The following is a 17,884-nucleotide window of genomic DNA, read 5'->3' on the forward strand; positions in this document are numbered from 1 at the left end:
GCTGATCCATTCTCCCATTTAGTCCCACTCCCCCGCCTTCTCACCATAACCTTTGATGCCCTGGCTACTCAGATACCTATCAATCTCTGCCTTAAATACACCCAATGACTTGGCCTCCACTGCTGCCCGTGGCAACAAATTCCATAGATTCACCACCCTCTGACTAAAAAAATTTCTTCGCATTTCTGTTCTGAATGGGCGCCCTTCAATCCTTAAGTCATGTCCTCTCGTACTAGACTCCCCCATCATGGGAAACAACTTTGCCACATCCACTCTGTCCATGCCTTTCAACATTCGAAATGTTTCTATGAGGTCTCCCCTCATTCTTCTAAACTCCAAGGAATACAGTCCAAGAGTGGACAAACGTTCCTCATATGTTAACCCTCTCATTCCCGGAATCATTCTAGTGAATCTTCTCTGTACCCTCTCCAACGTCAGCACATCCTTTCTTAAATAAGGAGACCAAAACTGCCCACAGTACTCCAAGTGAGGTCTCACCAGCGCCTTATAGAGCCTCAACATCACATCCCTGCTCCTAAACTCTATTCTTCTAGAAATGAATGCCAACATTGCATTCGCCTTCTTCACTACTGACTCAACCTGGAGGTTAACTTTAAGGGTATCCTGTACGAGGACTCCCAAGTCCCGTTGCATCTCAGAACTTTGAATTCTCTCCCTATTTAAATAATAGTCTGCCCGTTTATTTTTTCTGCCAAAGTGCATAACCATACACTTTCCAACATTGTACTTCATTTGCCACTTCTCTGCCCATTCTTCCAATCTATCCAAGTCTCTCTGCAGACTCTTTGTTTCCTCAGCACTACCGGCCCCTCCACCTATCTTCATATCGTCAGCAAACTTAGCCACAAAGCCATCTATTCCATAATCCAAATCATTGATGTACAATGTAAAAAGGAGCAGTCCCAACACGGACCCCTGTGGAACACCACTGGTAACTGGCAGCCAACCAGAATAGGATCCTTTTATTCCCACTCTCTGTTTCCTGCCAATCAGCCAACGCTCTATCCACGTATGTAACTTTCCCGTAATTCCATGGGTTCTTGTCTTGATAAGTAGCCTCATGTGTGGCACCTTGTCAAAGGCCTTCTGAAAATCCAAATATACAACATCCACTGCATCTCCCTTGTCTAGCCTACTGGTAATTTCCTTAAAAAATTGTAATAGGTTTGTCAGGCAGGATTTTCCTTTAAGGAATCCATGCTGAGTTCTGCCTATCTTGTCATATGCCTCCAGGTACTCTGTAACCTCATCCTTGACAATCGACTCCAACAACTTCCCAACCACCGATGTCAAGCTAACAGATCTATAATTTCCTTTTTGCTTCCTTGCTCCCTTCTTAAATAGCGGAGTGACATTTGCAATCTTCCAGTCCTCCGGAACCATGCCAGAATCTATCGACTTTTGAAAGATCATCGCTAATGCCTCCGCAATCTCCACAGCTACTTCCTTCAGAACACAAGGGTGCATTCCATCTGGTCCGGGAGATTTATCTACCTTTAGACTATTCAGCTTCCTGAGTACTTTCTCTGTCGTAATTGTGACTGCGCACACTTCTCTTCCCTGCCACCCTTGAGTGTCCGGTATACTGCTGATGTCTTCCTCAGTGAAGACTGATGCAAAATACTCGTTCAGTTCCTCTGCCATCTCCTTATCTCCCATTACAATTTCTCCAGCATCATTTTCTATCGGTCCTATATCTACTCTCACCTGTCTTTTACTCTTTATATACTTGAAAAAGCTTTTAGTATCCTCTTTGATATTATTTGCTAGCTTCCTTTCATAGTTAATCTTTTCCCTCTTAATGACCTCCTTGGTTTCCTTTTGTAAGGTTTTAAAAACTTCCCAATCCTCTATCTTCCCACTAATTTTTACTTCCTTGTATGCCCTCTCCTTTGCTTTAACTTTGGCTTTGACTTCTCTTGTCAACCACGGTTGCATCCTTTTTCCACTTGAAAATTTCTTCTTTCTTGGAATATATCTGTCTTGCACCTTCCTCACTTCTCGCATAAACTCCAGCCACTGCTGCTCTGCCGTCCTTCCCGCCAGTGTCCCTTTCCAGTCAACTTTGGCCAGTTCCTCTCTCATGCTCTGTAATTTCCTTTACTCCATTGAAATACCGACACGTCAGATTTCAGCTTCTCTTTTTCAAATGTCACAGTGAACTCAATCATGTTATGATCACTGTCTCCTAAGGGTTCCTTCACCTCAATCTCTCTAATCACCTCCGGTTCATTACACAATACCCAATCCAGTACAGCCGATCCCCTAGTGGGCTCAACAACAAGCTGTTCTAAAAAGCCATCTCGCAGACATTCTACAAATTCTCTCTCTTGAGATCCAGTGCCGATCTGATTTTCCCAATCCACTCGCATGTTTAAAATCCCCCACAATTATCATAACACTGCCTTTCTGACAAGCCTTTTCTATTTCCAGTTGTAATTTGTAGTCCACATCCCTGCAGCTGTTTGGAAGCCTATAAATAACTGCCATCAGGGTCCTTTTACCCCTGCTATTTCTTAGCTCAATCCATAAAGATTCTGCACCTTCCGATCCTATATCACCTCTTTCTAATGATTTAATATCATTTCTTACCAATAAAGCCACGCCTCCCCCCTCTGCCTACCTTCCTATCCTTCCGATACACCGTGTATCCTTGGACGTTCAGCTCCCAGAGACATGCATCCTTTAGCCAGGTCTCAGTGATGGCCACAATATCATACCTGCTGTAATGTAGTTACAGTTCTCTCAGCTTTGGGGGCTTTTTCCACCTGGAGTTAAGAGGGTCCAGGACAAGTTCTCTGAGATAGTGACACCCAGGAATTTAAAGTCCTCTTCCCCTTTTTACACCTTGTCCTGCTGTGTGTGACCTTAGTTCTTTCTCATTATAGGAAGAATGTGGAAGCTTTAGAGACGGTGCAGAGGAAATTCAACAGGATGCTTCCTGGATTGGAGAAAATGTCTTATGAGGATAGATTGAGCAAGTTCGGGCTCTTTGGAGCGAAGGAGGATGAGAGGTGACTTTATAGAGTACAAGATGATAAGAGACATAGATTGAGTTGATAGCCAGAGACTCTTTCCCCTGGAGTCGAAGTGGCTAATACAAGGGGGCATAATTTTAAGGTGATTGGAGGAAAGTATAGGGGGTATGTCAGAGGTGAGATTTTTTAAAACACAGAGAGTGGTAGGTGCATGGAATGCTCTGTGAGAGGTGGTGGTAGAGGCAGATACATTAGGGACATTTTAGAGGGAAGATGATAGATATGGAGGATAGAATACTGGAGGGCTACGTCAGAATCAGAATCAGAATCAGGTTTATTATCGCCAGCAGGTGACGAGAAATTTGTTAACTTAGCAGCAAGAGTAGTTCAAAAAATAATAATAATAGATAAAATAAAACATAATAATAAATAAACAAGTAAATCAATTACATCTATTGAATAGATTTTTTAAAATGTGCAAAAACAGAAATACTGTATATTTAAAAAAAAGTGAGGTAGTGTCCAAAGCTTCAATGTCCATTTAGGAATCGGATGGCAGAGGGGAAGAAGCTGTTCCTGAATCGCAGAGGGAAGGGTTAGATTGATCTTTGAGTAGGTTAATAGGTCGGCACAACATCGTGGGCAGAAGGATCTGTACTGTGCTGTAGTGTTCTATGTTCACCCTTGTGACTTGTTGCTTTAATAATACTCATAACAGATGGTGCCAAGATGACAGAGGATGGCTGAACCTCACTTTAAACTCAGCATAATCCCATTCACCCAAACTTCATTGAAGGGGAAGGACATACCTTTTGTACCAGGTAGTCACTTGTCGAGTAGCTGAGGATTGGCTGCAGCCCGTGGTCATCAGTGGGGTTCCTGGGATCCAGACTGAAGTTCAATCCTATGTGTATCAGTGAGAGTTTATCTCGAAATTTATGTTCTTCCTGCCAATGAACAACAGCTTATAAATTTCACTGGTGAGAAATTCAAGTTCATCTTCAACTTCAAAACTGGAAATAGTCATGAACTCTTAGCCATTCAGCAAGGAGACAGGCCCTTCGGCCCACTGAGTCCATGCTGACCATCAACCACCCATTTACACTGACCCCACTTTATTCTCCCTACGTTCCTGTCAAATCCCTCCCCGATTCTACCCCTCATCCACACGCCATTATAGCAGCCAATCAACCCTCCAACCCACACGCCATTGGCATGTGGGAGGAAACTGGAGCACCTGGGGAAAGCCGACATGGCCACAGGGAAAACGTGCAAACTCCATATGGGCAGCACCAGAGGCCGGGCTCGAACCCAGGTCTCTGCAACGGCGAGGACTCCCCACCGCTCTGAAATCAGAATGCGGTCACCAAAGTGATGCAGAATCCTGGTGAAATTTATCTATCAGACCCAATGTGAGCAGGTCCTGAGCTTGTAACAAGTTGCCCAGGGATCCAGTCAGATCAGTGCTGAGGGGTGTGGGCACCAGAGGGAGTGCCTGCTTCTACAGCATTGACAGAGGCCACTCAAATCACCACACCACAAGCAGATGACCAAAAGGTTTTGAATCAAAATAAAGAAACTCTTAAGAATTTCAGACCAAGTAAGGGCTGCTGCCAGGGTATCATGGACGCAGAGTTGGAATTAGAACAGACCGTCATTCAGATTAACAGGAATAGACCAGCAAGGCTCCCGTGCCCTGTTGCTGTTGCAGGAACCACGACCATGAGTGAGTGTGGAGCAGAAACCAGCACTTACAAGGAGATAGACCTTCAGGTCTCGGCAGATCTCTGCCTGCCCATTGATGATGGTGATGTTGTCCTGATACCAAGGCTCCTGGGAATGGAGAAACAGCACTCGCTTTATGGCACCCTTCTGCTTCAGTTTGTCCAATTGCAACTCCACCTTAAAACCTGCAGAATGAAAACCAACAATCAGAGATGGTGTTCGAGTGAAAGGAGGGAAGTGAAGAAAGGGGGTGGGGGGGGTTGGAGGAGGGGAGAAGACGGGGTGGAGGAGGAAGGAGGGGTATGAGGGGTAGGAGGAGTGGGAGCAGAGGGGGAAGGAGGGAGAGGGTGAGAGAAGGGGTGAAAAGAGGGGAGACTGGAGGGAGAGTGGTGGGGGAGAGGGGGACAGAGTGGGGGGAGAGAGTGCAGGGTAGGGACAGAGGAATGCATAAGGTATGGTAAAGAATGCAGGTAACTGGGTAGGCTGGATGTGAGAGTACAGGGAGTGCAGGGCAGGGTGAGAAGCTGTTGTGGAGACAGGGAAGGATGAGGTGAGAAGTGGGGAAGATATAAGATATTGGAGAAGAATTTGTGGACTGTGTCAGAGATTGCTTCTCGGGTCAGAATGTTACAGACCCTACCCAGTGACAGACTATTTTAGATTTTGGTTATTTATAATGAGGATGGGCTAATATGAGATCTTGTGGTTAAATATCCCCAAGGAAGGAATGATCACAACCTGATAAAATACCAGATAAAGTTTGAAGACCAACACCACAGGACCAAACCCAGAGTGTCTCCAACTTAAATAAGGACAAGTGTAATGTCATGAAGGTGGAACTGTTTAAGGTGGACTGAAAAAATAAGCTCAGAGACGGGTTAGTGAATGAACAGTGGCGGATATTCACACAGCTGCTCCATAACACTCAGCAGGAATTTATCCGAATTAGACAGAGGGATTCCACGACAGAGAGGCACCATCTGTGGTTAACATTAGACTTGGCCTCCTTTGTTAAATTGAAAAGCAGGCATATAGAGTGGCAAGGACTGGTGGGAAACCAGAGGATGGGAACACTTTAAGATCCAGCAGCAAATGACTAGAAATTCATAAGGGAAAAAATTCATTTTCAGAGAAAAATCACATGTAACATCAAAATAAAGAGTAAGATTGTCTGTGGACACACAAATAAGAAGAAGACAGCTAAGGTAGGTGTCTTCTGGAAAATGAGACTGGTAAATTAATAACAGGAATGAAAGAAATGGGAGATATGTTAAATCAATATTTGCGCTGGCCTTCACTGTGCAGGACACTGCAAATATCCACAAGATAACAGATGAGCTCATTTCAAATAACAGGGAGGAACCTGTAGAAATCCCAACACAAGAGACCAAGTATCGGAGAAACTCGAGGGATAAAGGCAGACAAGTCGCCAGGACCTAATGGACTGCACCCGAAGATTTAAAGGAAGTGACGACTGCAGAGATAGCGAAGCCATTGGTTAAAAACTGTTGGGGCCAGACAGGGTGGTTTGAGTCTCTCAGAAACTGCTGATCTCCTGGCATTTTCACGCACAACCGTCTCTAGAGTTTACAGAGAATGGTGCGAAAAACAAAAAATATCCAGCAAGTGTCAGTTCTGCGCCTTGATAATGAGAGAGGTCAGAGGAGAACGGCTAGGCTGGTTCAGGCTGACAGGAAGGTGACAGTAACTCAAATAGGCATGTATTACAGCAGTGGTGTGCAGAAAAGCATCTCTGAATGCATAACCCGTCAAGCCTTGAAGTTAATGGGCTACACTGGGTTCCGCTCCTGTACCTAATAAAGTGGCCACTGAAAGCTATAAAATACACAGTACACATATTTATTTCTCATTGTAATTTATAGCATTTTTATAGCACTGTACTTCTGCTGCAAAAAAACAGATTTCACAACATATCAGCAATAATAAATCTGATTCTTATTTGGATTCTCTTGCTTAAAGAAAACTGAAGGCTGTGAACTACAAGCCAGTTAATTTAACATCTATTGTTGGCAAGAGGCTAGAGGCAACAAGGAGAAAGAAATAACTAATCATTTAGAAAAGCTGAGTTTAATCAAGCCTGTCAATATGGTATAAGTAAATTTGTTTGACTTGTTCGAGGGTGTGACAAGGAGAGCTGATAGAGGGCTACCTGTAGATGTAGTGTACCTAGGTTTCCAAAAGGCATGTGACATGGAGACACATAAAAGACTGGTGCATTACTTAAGAGCCCAAGATGGATTGAAAACTGGCCTCACATGGAAAGTAGAGAGTTGGAATAAATGGGTTCTCTTTAGAATGGACGGGAGGGACATAAGTAATGGAGCTCCTCAGGAATCAGTTCTTTGCCTAAGGCAATTTACATTAATGACCCGGTGGAGGGAACAAAATGTAGTGTATCCAAATTCGTCAATGATACAAAAATAGATTGAAGGGCATGTTTTAATGAGAACTTTGTGATTCTGACAGAGTGAGAGGGCAAATGACTGACAAATGGAGTTTAACAAGAGGTCACGCATTTCAGTGAGGGGAAACAAAGGGCAGATTATTATCCAAATGTAGAGAGACTGCAAGTGCGTGACGTGCGGAGGGATCTTGGTGTCCTAGTGCACGAGTCAGAAGAAGTTAGCAGGCAAGTCCAACAAGAAAGTGGCTTGTTGGCCTTTGTTGGTGAGGCTACACTTAGAATACTCCACGCTGTTTTGCTGCCCTCATCTAAAAAAGAACATGGGAGCATTGGAGGCAGTCCAAAGGAGCTTCACCAGGATCATTCCTGGGATGAGAAGGTTGTCCTAGGAAAGGACTGGCAATATGGGACTATATTCCCTGGAGTTTAGAAGAATGACCTTATTCAAACTTATAAAACCCTCAGGGGACTTGACAGGGTAGACATTGAGATGTTTCTAGCAGTGGGAGAGCCATGAATAAGGGGACGTCATTACAAAATAAGTGAAAACTGAGGTTTGCAGAATTTTCTTCTGTCGGGGGGGGGGGTGCATCTCTGGAATTGTCTACCCCTGCCTCTCCCTGCTCCTATTTTCTTGTGTTCCTGTGTGGTATTGGAATTGGTTTATTATTGTCACCTGTACTGAGATAACAGTGGAAAGCTTGTCTTTTACACTGTTCATACAGATCAGATCATTACACAGTGTATTGAGGTAGAACAAGGTAAAACAATAACAGAATGCAGAATAAAGTGTCACAGTTACAGAGAAAGTACAGTGCAGATAAATGACCAAGTGCAAAATCATAGCAAGATAGACTGTGAGGCCAAGAGTCTATCTTATTCTACTAGGGGACCATCCAATAGTCTGATCACAGTGGGGTAGAATCTGTCCTTGAGCCTGGTGGTGTGAGCTTTCAGGCTTTTGTATCTCCTGCCCGATGGGAGAGGGGAGAAGGGAGAATGTCTGGGGTGGTGACACAGCTGATTGCTCTCTGCTCCAGTCTGCAGCTGGATCTACTTTGGTCAATGTGTGAACCTGGTGACCCAGTGATCACTTCCTTCCTCAGTACTAATGCCACCTACCCTCCGAGAATCGCTGCCCTCTTGCCCTACCACGTCCCCCTTATTGAGGGCCAACTCACCGTGCATCAGATCTGATGCTTCCAGCCTTTATGGGCTCAGCAAAGGTCCCACTGAGTTGGGAAATGTGACCCTCACACACCGCCCTGACCCAGTGGGCAAAAAAGGGAATCGTTACCATGATACTCACACAGGCTGGACTGTCCCACCAGCTTGCTCTGGAGGTACGGTCGTACAGATAGCTGGACAAGTGATTGGCCATGTTGTGAGACAGGCTTTACTGGGTGTATATTCAGTGTTCAAAGAGGAAGGACTCTTTCAAGAGTCCAAGAGCATCTCATCCAAGAGCAGCCCCACACCGACAATGCCCACAGCTGGATCTGAACCCTCTGCCTTCCCTCAGTTCACCACCCTGCGTTTGACTTGGCCATTCGCCCCTCTCGGTCGGCCTGTCCTGTTTAGGTACATCATTGTGACACAGCCGTCACACTCACCGATCGAGTCCGGCACGTGTTTCCCAGACGCACTCAGGCAGAAGCTGACGTTGATGCTGTGTGAGAGAAGAGAGTGGTGATATTATACACAAGCACTTCTGGCGACCCATCCCAGAGCAGCACTGGCAGGCAGGCCCTCAGCAGCCCCCAACTTACTCACTCCAGAATTGCTTCTCACTGCATTTGTCAGCTGTGCACTGACCTGTACATGTGCAGCAGTGTGAGAGTTAAAGGGACTGAGTAGCCTGACATATCCTCAACCTCGGTCAGTGCTGGGCTTTAAGTCATGGCTCCCTCTCCAGCCTGCAGAGTAATGTTATCCTAGGGCCCTAGGGAGCAAGCTCCAGCCTCCTGGCCAGGCTGGGAGGAGGATGTTGGCTGAGAAGAGGACAGGACCTGCTAGCACTCTCCTGCCTGACAGGACATGGAGCTGAAGCAGGAGGCCATCCAGCTGCCTGCAGGCAGTGGCAGCCCAGCCGAGTTGGAGACAGGACAGCTGATGAGAATTACTCCATGTGTCCCAGAGGGAGGCTGAAATGTCCAGCAGCAGAACTGGGAGGCTGTAGTTTCAGGATCCGTGAACGGGAGGGAGGGAGCTGACAGTTCCCACACCCCATTGCTGGCTGAGAAAAGAGCAGACAGCCTGATAGTCAGCAGAGCTGGAGGGGGGGAGGGATGTAGTACGAAGGGAGTTGTGTGTTCCCAGAAGCCAGGGTACTCTCCCTAACCCAGCCCTGCCCACCTAATGCTGCAGCCAAGAGCAGGCCCGAAGTGTGCTCCCCCCAACCAGGAAAAGCGGCTAGCAGACCAAAGCACTGCAACTCCTTGTCAGGCCTGCAGCAGCCAAGGTCCCTGCCTCTGGAATTCACTTGTTCAGCCACTCAGGAAGATGATCAACCTCGTAACCTGCTCAGAAACTCATTATATTACCTTGTTCTGGCAGCCTCGGGACACCGTTTGTTACAGGCATGGGAAACGCCAATTGCAGTAGAGCATTCTGGGAGGTGGATTGGTTACAGCACCACAGACCATTCAGCCCATTCTGCTCACAGTGGCTCTCCAGCAGAGCAACTCATGAGTTTCACCCCACTCCCCCATGCAAACCTTTCCTAACCATCCATCTCTCCACTTCCCTCCAGAAGGTCACAGTGGAATCTGCCCCCAGCTGCATCCCCGAGGAGCACATTCCAGGTCCCAACTACACGCCGTGTACAAACCTCTGACCTCATGTCAGTCTTCATTCTCTGACCACAACACCCCCACCAGTGAGAACAGTTTCCCACTCCACATCCCACCGTGGTATCTAAGACATCTTCAAGGACCGGTATCTCAAAGGCAGCATCCATTATTAAGAACCGCTACCACCCAGGGCATGCCCTATTCTCATTGTTACCATCAGGAAGGATACAGAAGCCTGAAGGCACACACTCAGTGATTCAGGAACAGCTTCTTCCCCTCTGCCATTAAATGGACATTAAACCCGTGAACATTACCTCACTACTTTTTAATTTCTGTTATTTTGCTCTACTTATTTTAATTTAACTATTTAATAGACAGAACATATACTTAATGTAACTCAGTTTTTCTTCTCTACATTTATCATGTATTTCATTGTACTGCTGCCATAAAGTTAACAAATTTCACAACATATGCTGGTGATATTAAATCTGATTACACTGCCATTAAGTCTCTGCTTCCAACAGAAAACAGTCTTGGCTGCCCAATATATCCTTGTAACAATAGTCTCTCATTCCAATAACCTTTCTGCTAAATCTCTGAAGCCTTGAACACCCTCATACCCTTCCTACATTGTGGTGACGACAGTTGATCAGAATACTCTGTTCAGTAAAGGTTCAGCATGATTTCCTTGCTTTGTGCTCTGTGTCCCATTGATAAAGCCCAGAATTGTCCCTGCTTTAGTAATCACTTTCTCAACTCACCCTGCCACTTGTGCACCCATAGCCCAGGTCCCTCTGCTCCTACACCACTTTTGAAACGGTTTGTCATATATTGCCTCTTCTCAATTTCAAAACCAAAATGAATTACCTCCCATTTCTCCAGATTGAACTGCATCTGCCATCCACCTGCCCATTCCACCGGCAGTTGAATATCTTTCTGCAATTCATCAAAATTCACCTAGCAATACCTTTGAAAGGGGATAAAGCTCCAGCCCCATATGGAATATATCCCAGGTTATGAAAACGGATGAGGGTGTAGTCAGCAGGGCCCCTGACAAGGTCACACAGGGAAGGCTGGTAAGATCCTGTGGGATCTGAGGGAGAGCAACAAATTGGTTCCCAGATTGGCTCAGTGACAGAAAGCAGAGGGGAGTGTTTGGTGGGTGTTTTGTGACTGGGAGCATGTTACCAGTGAGGTCCACAGGGATCAGTACTCGATCCCTTGCTTTTTGAGGTATACAGTCTGTTCATGATTTCGGGAGAATGGTAGGGCAGAACTGCTGCTTCGTAGCTCCAGGGACTGGGTTCATCTCAACCTCCAGCACCGTCTATGTGGAGTTTGCACATTCACCCTGCAAATGCATGGGACCAGTGTAAATAGGTGGTTGATGGTTAGCATGGACTCGATGGGCTGAAGGGCCTGTTTCCTCGCTGGGTGATCGTACAACTCTACTACAGAAGGGTGTGATTGAACTGGAGAAGGTGTGTCAGCTCTAGGGGGTGACTGGATTCTCCTTGGGAGGGGTGCGGCTGAGGAAAGACAGAATTGAGGTATGTAGAATGACAAGGAGCCAGGATACAGGGAGTGGGCTGCAGGGGGTCCAAATACCAGGAACAGAAGCGTAGTGATTGGTGGGAGAATGAGAGCTGAGGCAAGGAGAACATTTCTCACTGTCTGGAGGGGTGTTGGAGGCAAGGCGTCCCATCCCCCACCCAGGGGTGCTGTCACTTCTGTAAGAGAAGGGGACACTGTGGGCCGACCAGTCTCCTTCTGCATCATTGACCACGTACGTGTCTGTTATTCCAGGAAATCCCGAACAGAGGATCTGCCTCCAGTGACGTTTCCCTCTACCACAACCAGATGTCACCTCTGCTTCCATGAGTCCACGCTTTTCAAAGGGGCAGCACTCAGAATGTACTCTGAGGCCTGTGATCTCCTGTTACTTTGGTTACGGACTCAAGCGTACATTGGATGTTTCGACCATGACGGTCAAGGTCATGTTCACTAGCCTCAGGACCATTCTAAGCTGCTGCTAATCCCTGCCACATCTCTCGCTTTGTGGCGTCTCCAAACTCCAAAAGGAGCAAAAGGATCCTACCTGATAACACACAGTTCGAAGACGCTGTCACAGAGTTAGAACAAGAATAGCATGTGGGCAAATGGGATGAGTGTGGATGGGCAAGGAAAGGTCAGTATGCCCACAGTGGGCCGAAGGGCCTTTTGCATGCTGTACCATTCGATGGCCATTCAGCTCTACAGGGGATATACCACTGAGACTGGCTGAAAACCACACGTACCATGTGACATCAGTGTTGTTCACTGTGCAGGCCCTCTCCTCTGGGTTGAAGACAGAAGGCGACACTTTCAGCGTGGCACTTGCACGCACAATAGGCCTGGCCCTGGACCAAGAGACAAGAGCATTAGTTCCTGAAATGGTTGCTATGGCAATGAGGAGCAAGCCTGACAATCCTGAAACATCAAGGGTTTGCTGACATGATGGGAGTTGACAGGAACTCATCACAACACATTTGCTTACATATACCAGTAGGATGTTTAGCAAACCCACTCCCTAGGGACAAGAAACCTTCCCCACATAAATGAGGAAGTCCTATTCCCTGGCACCTGACAGGCCAAAAGTAGCAAGGCCCCAAATCCTGAAGACATTTGGACCAGAGACCCAAGGGGTTGTTCAGAAAAGAGATGCGTTGAGATCAAGGCCACACCAGCAGCAATTTCCATCCCAATGCAAGGTCCCTGTGTCAAGCAGAGACCTGGAGAGATTTATGGTCTGTAAGGCTATGACTCATTCCCAAGCTAGCCTGGGAGTTTGAGAGGCGGGACATGGCAGTGCAGTGGGTGAGGGGTCTGACGGCCGAGAGCAAAGACAGTCCAAGGTTCCCTGATGTTGCTGCCACTCTCCTCAGAGGGAATGGAAGGAGATCTCCTCCACCTGCCACACACACACCTCACCCAGACTCATCACAAGCCGCAGTTGTAAGCCAGGACCTGATTCAGTGCTGACCTGCACAGTTGCCTGGCAGAGCAGTGGGTGTGAAGCCCACTTTGGTTTCTGCCTCCCTCCTTCATCAATGGCCCACCGAGCAGGGGGCCACAAACACTGACAGCACAGCCAGGTTTCTAATTAAAGGCGGACCAAGAGTTGGTGTTGGACGGCAGAAGCGAGGAACGTCTCTGACAGGAGCTGGACTGGTTCTGTTCACCAAGCTGGGGAAAGAGAAAGGGGCCACGTTGCGGGTCGGAGGAGCTTGCCTGTCGGTCAGACACTTCCATCTTCTCTAGACGAGCAAGAGAAAACTCGTGTCAGGAAGCCAGACTGTGCAAGGGGTCACACCTGGAGCTGATATCGACACTATGCAGCAATCTAAAGCAAATATACTGAGCAGGCCATCTGCACCTTCTTACCTGTAAACCACAGCCCGATCAACACCAAACGCCCCGACAATTACATCTGAAAAACAGAAATGTAACTGAACAGAACAGAACAGAACTACGAAGGGTCTGCCCACTTTCGTGTTTACACTTCACTACAGGCAGTCTGGGGATGAACCAGGATACAGGTGGATACACAGGAGCATGAATTGTAACCTTAATGGAAACACGGCTCAAAGATGGCCAGGTGGTGACAGCTCAGTTCCTGTTTCCAGGCGAGAAGGGGAAGGACACGACGGTGCTGCTAGTTTCACCCTGACCATCGTGCAAACTCTGAACAGAGAGCACCGTTCTCCCTGTGACCATGTGGGCTTCCTCCAGGTGCTCTGGTTACCTCCCACCTCCCAAAGGCGTGCAGGCTGATTGTCAGTATGGACTCGATGGGCTGAAGGGCCTGTTTCTGTGCTAGGTGACCCAGAATACCAGAAGCACAAATATAATGCTTCAACCATGACGCCTATTCTGCTGCTCCCCCGTAAAGTGGGTGGGAGGAGGAGAGCTTACAATCCAAAGAAATACTGAAGTGGATACATACAGGTTTCATGAGAAGGGGGAGAGAGGAGTCTTGGTTTCAAGAATAACATGAACGAGTGGGAAGGATGATCATGCTACTTTTCCCCATTACAACTGTCCAAAACCAATGGCCTAGACTTTAATGTGCAAGGAAGAATATTTACCCCCCGCCCCCGGCCAACGAGGAGTATGATTGGATTGAGGCACACACTGTCTGAGATGGTGTACACACTGTACATTTAAAATCCATCGAGACGAGCACTTGAACCACCAAGGCAGAGAAGGGAGTGCCAAGTGCTGGGTATTGGGACTGGTGTAGGTGGGTAGCTAACAGTCAGCATGAAGATGACAGGCTGAATGGCCTGTTTCTGTACTGTGGGTGTGCACTAATTGCTAGAAATAACTCCACAGATTAAAACGGCCATAATAAGATTTACCTCTAGTACATGACAAATGAGAAGTAACGATGTTAAACCCTGATGCTTGGTTAGAACAGACACCGCACTGGCACAACTCATCTCCGCTCTACAAAAGTCAAATCGAGACACTGGAGAAGGTGCAGAAACATTGACATGGCTGGGAGCTGAACGGGGAAGGGAAGAGTGAGGAGCTAGGGGCCCTTTTCTCTGGGAACATGAACAGTGAAGGCATGACTGGAGTTTTTACTGGCTGGGCCCAGCAGTGGTATTCCTGTATCAGGACGGTGAAACACTAGGACATGAACATCGTTACCTCGGAATTCAGGTGAAATTCTTTAGCTGGTGAGCGACGAGTCTGTGGTACTCAGCCCCATGGAGAGTGGCTCAGGTAAATGACATGGGGGCGCGAGGAGGAAGTCAGCAGAGAGGGATGGGAGGATGTGCCCTGAAAGGAAAGCAGCTGATCTCGGGCCCAATGGGCCCTATCTGTGTGATAGACGGAGCGTAGCTCCACATTACCCCTGGGATGAGGGCTGGACTCACCCAGGAAACGGACTGCTCTTGCAAATGTCGCAGCAGCTCTGCCTTCTTTGTCTCTTGCACTACCTGGATACAGAGCAGGCCACACAGTCCTACGGGCTGGTCCTGTAGCTCACTCCCTCACCCACTGATTCCCACTTGCGCTGAAACGTTTGAGGCTTAAAGTTCGATTGAACTCAGTCTGTAGTCGTTCCCTTAATGCACAAAAGGCAAATTTCCTCCCCCATCACGGTCGGAAAAAAAATTGGCCTCCGCCGTTCTACGGGGAACGGATTCCCAGCACTCGGTGTGGGGCAGGGCTTGTTGACATCAATCCTCAATGGCCCTCTTGTAACATGCTCCACCTCCACCAACTGAGGAAACAGCTTTCCTCTCTCGCCCTCATCACTGCACGACACAGTGAATGAAAACGCAATGCTGGACGTGCTCATTGCCCGCACTTGGACTGTGTATCTGCGTGCGAGAGGAAGGATGGGCACACAGAGGAGCAGCTGCAATACTGGCTCATTAAGAAGACCTGTTTCGACTGTCTCTCGGGTGAATTACACTAACTGAAGGAGCAGTTGGTGCCCCACCTCCCATCCCCACACTACAGTTCTGTGTAATACCTGGGTACCCGTTCATGTCCAAGTCTGTTGCTCCACGGATGGCAAAGCCAAAGCTTGCCGGCATCTTGGCGGTGGCTGCCCACTGTCCCGTCAGGATCTGGGAAGGGGTGCTGTTGAGGCCGTCGGGTCGCCCGTTGTAGATGTAGACCAGACCCTGGTCCCCAGCGTATGGGGCTCCAACTGCCACATCTGCAGGCAGAAGGGCAGGCAGAATCAGTCTGAAGTCCCATCTAAACACACACAAAATGCTGGAGGAACTCAGCAGGTCAGGTAACATCTACAGAGAGGAATAAAGAGTCGACGTTTCGAGCCGAGACCCTTCTTCAACATTGGAAAGGAAAGAGGAAGAAGCCAGAATAAGGAGGTGGGGGAGCGGAAGGAGTACTAGCTGGAGGGTGATAGGTGGACAAGGTAAAAGGCTGAAGAAGGAATCTGATAGGAGAGGAGAATGGACCATGGGAGAAAGGGAAGGAGGAGGGGAACCAGAGGGAGATGATGAGCAGGTGAGAAGAGAAGGGGTAAAGGGGAACTCAGAATTGGGAATGGAAAAAGAGAGGAGGAGGAGGGCGAGATTACCTGAAGCTGAAGAAATCAATGTTCATGCCTTCACAGATACAACATAGGAGCAGGTCCTTCAGCCCACCATGACTATGCCAAATCAAACTAAACCACTTTTGCCTGCACACGTTTGTCTAAGAGCGTCTCAAACGCCTCCATCATATTTGCCTCCACCACCACCCCCGGCAGCACATTCTAGGCATCCAACACTGTACAAAAACATGCCCACCCATCTCCTTTGAACTGCCCCCCACCACCTTAAATGTACACCCTCTAGATTAGACATTTCTATCTTTGACAGTCTGAATGGCAATCCTACGTATACCTCTTTAATTTTATAAACCTCGATCAGATCTCCCCTCAGTCTCTGAAGCTCCAGAGAAAATAACCCAAGTTTGTCCAAACTCTCCTTGTAGCTCGTGCTCTCTAATCCAAGCAGCATCCTGGTGAACCTCTTCTGCATTCTCACCAAAGCCATGACGCCCTTCCTGTAATGGGGCAACCAGTACTACGCACAATACCTTAAGTTCAGCCTCTCAGAAGTTTTATATCTGTAACCTGACTACCTTACTCTTGAACTCAATGTGAACACCTTCCTCGCGACTATCAACCTATGTGGCCATTTTCAAGGAACTTTGCACTTGGACCCCAAGATCCCTCTATTCTGTTGACAGTCCCATCATTTACATTTCATCTCTCTCTGTTTTGTGCAGGCATTTACTCCGCCCTTTGCTTTAAAAGGTGCTGCCCATTGCAAATTAAATGCCAACCATCCTCCCCCTCAATGGGTTAAATCCACCTTTCCAAAACCATGAGACCATAAGATAGAGAAGCAGAAGCAGGCCATTCGGTCCATCGAGTCTACTCCACCATTCAATCATGGGCTGATCCAATTCTTCCAGTCATTCCCACTCCCCTGCCTTCTCCCCATACCCTTTGATGCCCTAGCTAATCAAGAACCTATCTATCTCTGCCTTAAATGCACCCAATGACTTGGCCTCCACAGCCGCTCATGGCAACAAATTCCACAGGTTTACCACCCTCTGAATAAAGGAATTTCTCTGCACTTCTGTTCTAAATGGATGCCCTTTAATCCTGAAGTCGTGCCCTCTTGTCCTAGACTCCCCTACCATGGGAAATAACTTTGTCATATCTAATCTCCACTGCCATCCAGGGCCTTCAGAGGCACAATTCCAGAGCTGCTCCACTCCAATGTCCTCCTTTCAGAGAGATCGTGGCGACCAGATCTCAGCCAATCAATTCAGCAAATGATTTATTTATTCACCCCCGCCCCCGCTGGAGGTGTGAATAATTATCCTTTAAACCAATCAAGGTAGCCTCAGAGGTTATGGAACTGAGACCTAGAAATGCTCTCACCGCAAGGAGAAGCAAACTCTGCATACCATTGAATCCGTCTTGATCCAGGTCCCCTAACACTGCCACAGAGGTCCCGTATCGTCCGTAGGTGTCCTTGCCCGTCAGGTTCTGAGTAATGTTAAATTCCAGCAGGCCAGTCTGCAGATAGACGTAGACTCGTCCAACCTCCTGCAGCCTTCCCCCAGAGTCTCGCTCCATGAACATCGGTGCGCCCACAAGAACATCGTCCAGCCTGTAAAATCAGCACTGTGTTCAGATGCTATGCAACAAACTGAGTGCAGGGCGAAGCTCCAGAGAGTCTGGGGGGGGGGGGGGGTCAGCGTCAGTGGGATAAAACCGGCCAGCTGCCTACTTGGCCCATGCTTCAGAGACAGATGACCACTGGTGCTGGGAGCCCCTGACCTCCCACCCTGCAAGAAACCACAATCTGAGATGACAGGCACTGGCCCCAGGCAAGCTCTGAATTCCAGTTCCAGCG

The 17,884-nt window shown here is 47.7% G+C and overlaps 1 protein-coding gene across 2 annotated transcripts in view; it reads right to left on the reverse strand.

Moving 5' to 3' along the window:
- Positions 1–17,884, reverse strand: part of LOC134340574 (integrin alpha-5-like) — a 136,633-nt gene that overhangs the window by 38,805 nt on the left and 79,944 nt on the right. For both annotated transcript variants that reach the window (XR_010016590.1, XM_063037980.1), the window contains exons 12-18: positions 17,433–17,638; positions 15,472–15,660; positions 13,365–13,410; positions 12,239–12,340; positions 8,763–8,818; positions 4,755–4,909; positions 3,809–3,946 (exon numbers count right to left, since the gene is read on the reverse strand). Coding sequence is in view for 1 of the 2 variants with exons in the window: in XM_063037980.1 (XP_062894050.1) it covers positions 3,809–3,946; positions 4,755–4,909; positions 8,763–8,818; positions 12,239–12,340; positions 13,365–13,410; positions 15,472–15,660; positions 17,433–17,638 (892 nt within the window). In the remaining variant the exon portion in view is untranslated. The remainder of the gene's footprint in view (positions 1–3,808; positions 3,947–4,754; positions 4,910–8,762; positions 8,819–12,238; positions 12,341–13,364; positions 13,411–15,471; positions 15,661–17,432; positions 17,639–17,884) is intronic.

Source organism: Mobula hypostoma, chromosome X1 (assembly GCF_963921235.1).
Source record: "Mobula hypostoma chromosome X1, sMobHyp1.1, whole genome shotgun sequence".
In the NCBI taxonomy this organism is placed as follows: domain Eukaryota; kingdom Metazoa; phylum Chordata; class Chondrichthyes; order Myliobatiformes; family Myliobatidae; genus Mobula; species Mobula hypostoma.